At 44.8% G+C, this 5,122-nt stretch overlaps 1 protein-coding gene across 1 annotated transcript; it reads left to right on the plus strand.

Annotated features, from left to right (window-relative positions):
• The first annotated feature begins 818 nt into the window (after positions 1–818).
• On the plus strand, positions 819–3,157 carry LOC123157544 (uncharacterized). Its single transcript, XM_044575829.1, has 4 exons — positions 819–1,070; positions 1,483–1,788; positions 1,938–2,226; positions 2,827–3,157. Exons 1-4 carry the CDS (start codon positions 819–821, stop codon positions 2,865–2,867), a joined length of 888 nt encoding a protein of 295 aa, XP_044431764.1. The 3' UTR covers positions 2,868–3,157.
• The last annotated feature ends 1,965 nt before the right edge of the window (positions 3,158–5,122 follow it).

The following is a 5,122-nucleotide window of genomic DNA, read 5'->3' on the forward strand; positions in this document are numbered from 1 at the left end:
GTTACCAGGAGGTACATAAATTATCAGGTCTGTGATGTGTGAGTTATCATGCTATATACACACACAAAAGCGATTTCATCACCCCCTCCATCTCGCCAAAATTACCTCATTGTCATCAACTTGAGACTAGTTGGTAAAAATAATCTACTTAAGTGCGGAAAAGATCGGACATTGCAGTAACTTTTGTGCAAACCTAGAAGAGGAGACATGTTAAATAGCCTATTTACTTTCATTTGTTCAAGAAGACGGAACGTACATGAGGTGGTTGGCTAGTAAAGTTATCTCATAAGATGTACAAGTGTAGATAAGTCATCGGACTAGAAAAGAATAAGAAAACAAATGCCAAAATGGTAAGAAAAAATAGTGTAAAAAAGGAAAAGAAAGAAAAAGGTTTATTTTTCACCCCGTGTTATAGACATGTACAAAAGATTGCTGACCTACTTGTAAACACAAGCTAATTGTAGGCCAGTTGGTTACCTACCTTAGTTATCTACTCCCGCGGGAAATAGCGAATCGTACGGGAACTTCTCGTTTTGAAAATGAGAAAACAACTTTTTTTTTTTGGAGGGAGAATGAGAAAACAACGATTAGCCGTGCTGTATGCCGCTGGCCGGAATTCCGTAGCCCAACGATTAGGCCCTGGCCCGCAAGCCCACCTAGTGCCGAAAGCTGAACCCGGCACCTTGAAATACTCCGCCTTGGCGCCCGAGCGTAACCGTCCCAACCAACAGCCTTCGCTCCTCCTCTTCTCCCCATCGCCGGAGCGCCAAGAAACCAAGAACCTCCTCTTCCCTGCAGCGGTCGAGCGCACGCGACCGATGGAGCAGTTCCATCACGGCCACCACATGCGGCTGCGCAGCAGCGAGCTCGGCACGTACCTGCACGCCGACGAGGACGGGCATGGCGTCTCCCTCCACCGCCGCCGGGCGTCGATGAAGGCGGCTTGGGCGGTGCACTTGTACCATCCACCCCAGGCGCAGGTGCAGTACCTACTCCTCCACAGCGCCGCCTACGGTCGCTACCTCGCCGCCACGGACGAGCCGGCGCCTCAGGGCCACCGCGGGCGCCGCGTCGAGCGAAAATATATTTTAGAGCATATGCATCCAGGCCCTCTCTATCTAGCCATCCATTTTTTGCTTTAAGATCCGTGCAAGTACATTTCTCTTTTTTGTTTCTCCCACATAGAACATATCTTGAAGTTCAAACCTATGCGGCGTGACAAAGCTTTCTGAGTAGAATCTAGGATAAATCGTACAGATTTTTTTGTCAAACATAAATATACAAAATACGTTTTTTTTGATTAAAAAATCATATTTTTAGTATTTACGTCGGACAAAAAAATCTGAAAGATTTATCCTAGATTCTAGTTAGAAAGCTTTGCCATCCTGCATAGGTTCCAACTTCAAGATATGTTCTATGTGGGAGAAGCAAAAAAGAGAAAATTTTGTATAGAAACTTAGTTGTATCGCACGGATCTTAAAGCGATATTGGAGAGCTAGGATAGCAGGGCCTGGATGCATATGCTCTAAAAATCCACGTCCTCCGGAGGCGGACGCGCAGGGGATCTTCTGGCTGGCCGTCCTGACGGCGTCCGGAGACGAAGTCTTCCTCTGCAACTTCTACGGCGGCTGCCTCCGCGCCAACGGGAGGTACCGCCCCTGGAACAACGGCGCCAGTGTCGAAGACGTCGACATCAACGACATCGGCAGCCTCAGCACGATGATGCACTGGGTGGTGGAGGACATCCCCGCCAGGGAGATCACGCCTCTCCTTCCACCTCCGGCTTGGGTGAGTCCCGTGCCCGCTTCTTGATTCTTCCCGAATTTGACCGCGAAGATTTGCTTGATTCTTGGCTCTGTTTCTTTGATTTCTCCAATTCTTGATCGCATTATCGAGCTCTTTGATCTGATTCTTGGTTCTTTGCGACTCAACTGCAGCTTCACCTCCCCGCCGTCATATCGCCGTCGCGGATGATCGTGTACCTGTGGCTGGACGCCGACAGGGCCGTCATCAGCGAAGGCTCGTTCATGTTCAGTGGGAGGTCCGTGTTCCGCCTGAGGAGCGAGCTGGTCAGGTGGCTCGCCGACAACGACATCGCAATCGTGGACGCCCCCGACCTCGTCATGTGCCTCCCCACCCGTGATGGCCGCATTTTCCCACTCGTCGTCGACCTGCCCCGCAGCCTCCAGCCCCTCCACATCATCGTCGTCATCGTCGGGACGCCTGGTGAGAGCCCCTCCATATCCTCAACTTCCTACTCTTCTCCTTTAGCAGGAAACTTGTCCGGATATTTTGCAGTTCTTTAAAGTCTGAAATTACAGCAGTCTGAAAAATGGTTTACTGAAACTCTTCATAGTATTTGCAGTAGTCTTCAACTTGTCCGGATAGTTTGCAGTCTGAAAAATAGTTTACTGAAACCGGTGTAGTCTGAAACTTTTGCTAATCTGTTTCAGTCAGGAGTTAAGACCTGGAAATAGTCTGAACTGCTGTCGGATCATAGACATCACTAAAAGTTCCTGATTCAAAGTCACTAACAGATATTCAAAGTCACTAACAGTTCTTCAATTTAATACTAGAAAACCCAAATCAGTTCAGTCTGCCTAGTTCAGCTTCACAGAGAAGATAATGATTTCTGTTTTTTAGCCTACTGTAATTGTTTCGAGTAACAATGATCTTCACAGACAAAATTCAGGTTCTGTCCCACAGCACATTGCATTGTTTTGACCTTTTGTATATCAGCTTCCTTTATGATCTTCTTATTTAGACTTGTTGCAGTACCTGTGACACATGACGTCTAACTGCTTAACTAATTTTCTGTTAATTCAGCTCATGCGGCGCTGCGGTACGCGGATGTCGATGCAGAGTAGAGAGATACCCCTAGAAGTCGCCTTCCTGTCCACCTCTTCAGAAGTTTCGCCGCCTCGACAACATTATAATCCAGTTTCTTTCATAGAGATATGGCTTCAGAAAAACCCAGCAGTTCATTTGTTCCTGCTAGTTAAACTTGGTCTGTTCTCCTGACAGTAGGATACCTATTTGGTTTGCCATCACGGTTCTAAAACTCTGAAACCGTTTGAGCAATGGTGCAGTGACTTTAGTCCGTAATGCATTGACAATGGCCACTACTTCAGCGTGGCTAGCTGCATTTCTCTTAGGTGTCGACACAGTTTCAGTATAACAGAAAATGAAGTTATTTTCTTGACAGAGAACTGTTTTCTCTGAAACACATTTGTAGATATACTACTAGTATATTCCAAGCAGACCGAGGGCTGAGGAGAGTTTGCAGTACAGTGGCGATTAGTTGGCAAGAAAGCCAGAATGCAAAACCAGACGACATCGAACAGAAATCTTCCACAACGTCGCAAGGTTTCTAACAGATCACAGCTGAACAGCGCAGTCTGGTTCCACATAGGATAGCAGACTTGTATTTGAAAAAATCTCCATGGAATTAAAAATCCGCTGTATTTAAAAAAAATATTTAATTAAAAAATCTGTACTCTAATTTTTTTTTCATGTATTTAAAAATACATTTGCGTAATTTTAAAAAGTGCTTATGATCTGTTTTAAATGCCCGTGTAATTCAAGAAGTGTTTTCCCGCAGAAAAAAAGAAGTGCTCACACATTTCAAAATAAGTCTTATAATTTTAAGAGGTGTTCATTCATTTTATTTACAATAACGTTCATGTATTTTTTTTAAATGACATGTAATTTTAAAGATTTCACGCATTAAAAAAAAGTCAACAAATGTACTATCGCGTACGATCGATGGGCCGAGCTATAATCCGGTCGCACTCCAGTACGATAGGCTGACATTTGGGCCCGACCAGATCGAAACCTCCCCAAGATATACTGAGCAAGGTGCAACTCACCCGGTTTGAATGCTGACCTGAATATGGTGGTTCAACTTATTTTGGAGGAATATATGATTGATTTTTCTACTAGTTTGCCAGAGGAACTGTTATTCACATTGTGCTGGATTGTAATGAAACTGTCTGAAGAACAGTTTCCTGAAATTGTTGTATTCTGCAACTGCTGCTAATCTGCTTCAGTTAGAACTTGGGAGCTATCTAGATTATTGTATTGGATATAAGTAGAAGGAGTTGAATAGAAATAGTTGGTATTTGGTTTAGTTGTACAGATGATGGAAGGTTGTCTGAAGCTAATTGGTCTACATTAGTCACATATTCACACTAAACCTTGATAAATAATTTTTTGGTTTCATACTGCTGTCCTTGATTAGCATAATCTAGAAACCTTGGAACTTGGAAACCCAAATCAGTCAAGTTTCTGTTTGATTAGACTATTGTAATACCTTTTTTTGTTTGATTTAGCGTATTGTATGTAAATGCTTTGAATAACTGGACCAAATTCAGTTCGTATCCTACAGTAATTCAGTTTTTCAGGTTCTGTACATGGCTGTCTGTCTTCTAAGTTCATTCTGCAAAGCAGTTCTCCAACGGTTGCATTATCTCATGATGCCTAAATTTCAACTTCCTCCAACACCTGATCGGACACGAGGGTCTGAATCCTTGCCCGGGTCCAAGTCTCCTTTGAGGATTCTACTTCATCACATCACATCCCTGATGATGAACTACTCGACAATTGACTCCTCTAGGCCTGGTCTGACTCATCCTATGGTTTCTCACAGCCTAAAAAGGTGAATGGCGAGTGGACCTCGTTACTTGTGGGGTCAGGGCAGAAGAAAGACTTCCTCAATTTCAAGCTTCTCCATGGCCAAGTCTAAATCCTCCTTTATCGAGTTTGACTTCCTCGAGGACATTGCTTTGCCACGTGGCATCATCGATGGCCGGGTCCGACTCCTCCGCGTCCCAAATTAAAACCTAAACATACCAGCCAAACCCTCCACACGGCTCTTCGAAAACTGAGTTTCAACTACACATAGCTAGGGCCATCGATGCACATGCCCTCGCGAGATCGCGAAGTTCATGAACCGTCGCGGGATCGCAAATTCTGAGACAGTTCCAGCAAAGGGTTCTCACTGATCCTGGCGCCACCCCTCTAGGGAGCCCGCCTTAACTAAGCTATATGTTGTGTTCTGGGTACTTGTCTTGGATCTTTTCGGAGCTTGCTTCAAAGGGAGCTCAGGGGATAGAGATCACTC

This window comes from Triticum aestivum, chromosome 7B (assembly GCF_018294505.1).
Source record: "Triticum aestivum cultivar Chinese Spring chromosome 7B, IWGSC CS RefSeq v2.1, whole genome shotgun sequence".
NCBI lineage: Eukaryota > Viridiplantae > Streptophyta > Magnoliopsida > Poales > Poaceae > Triticum > Triticum aestivum.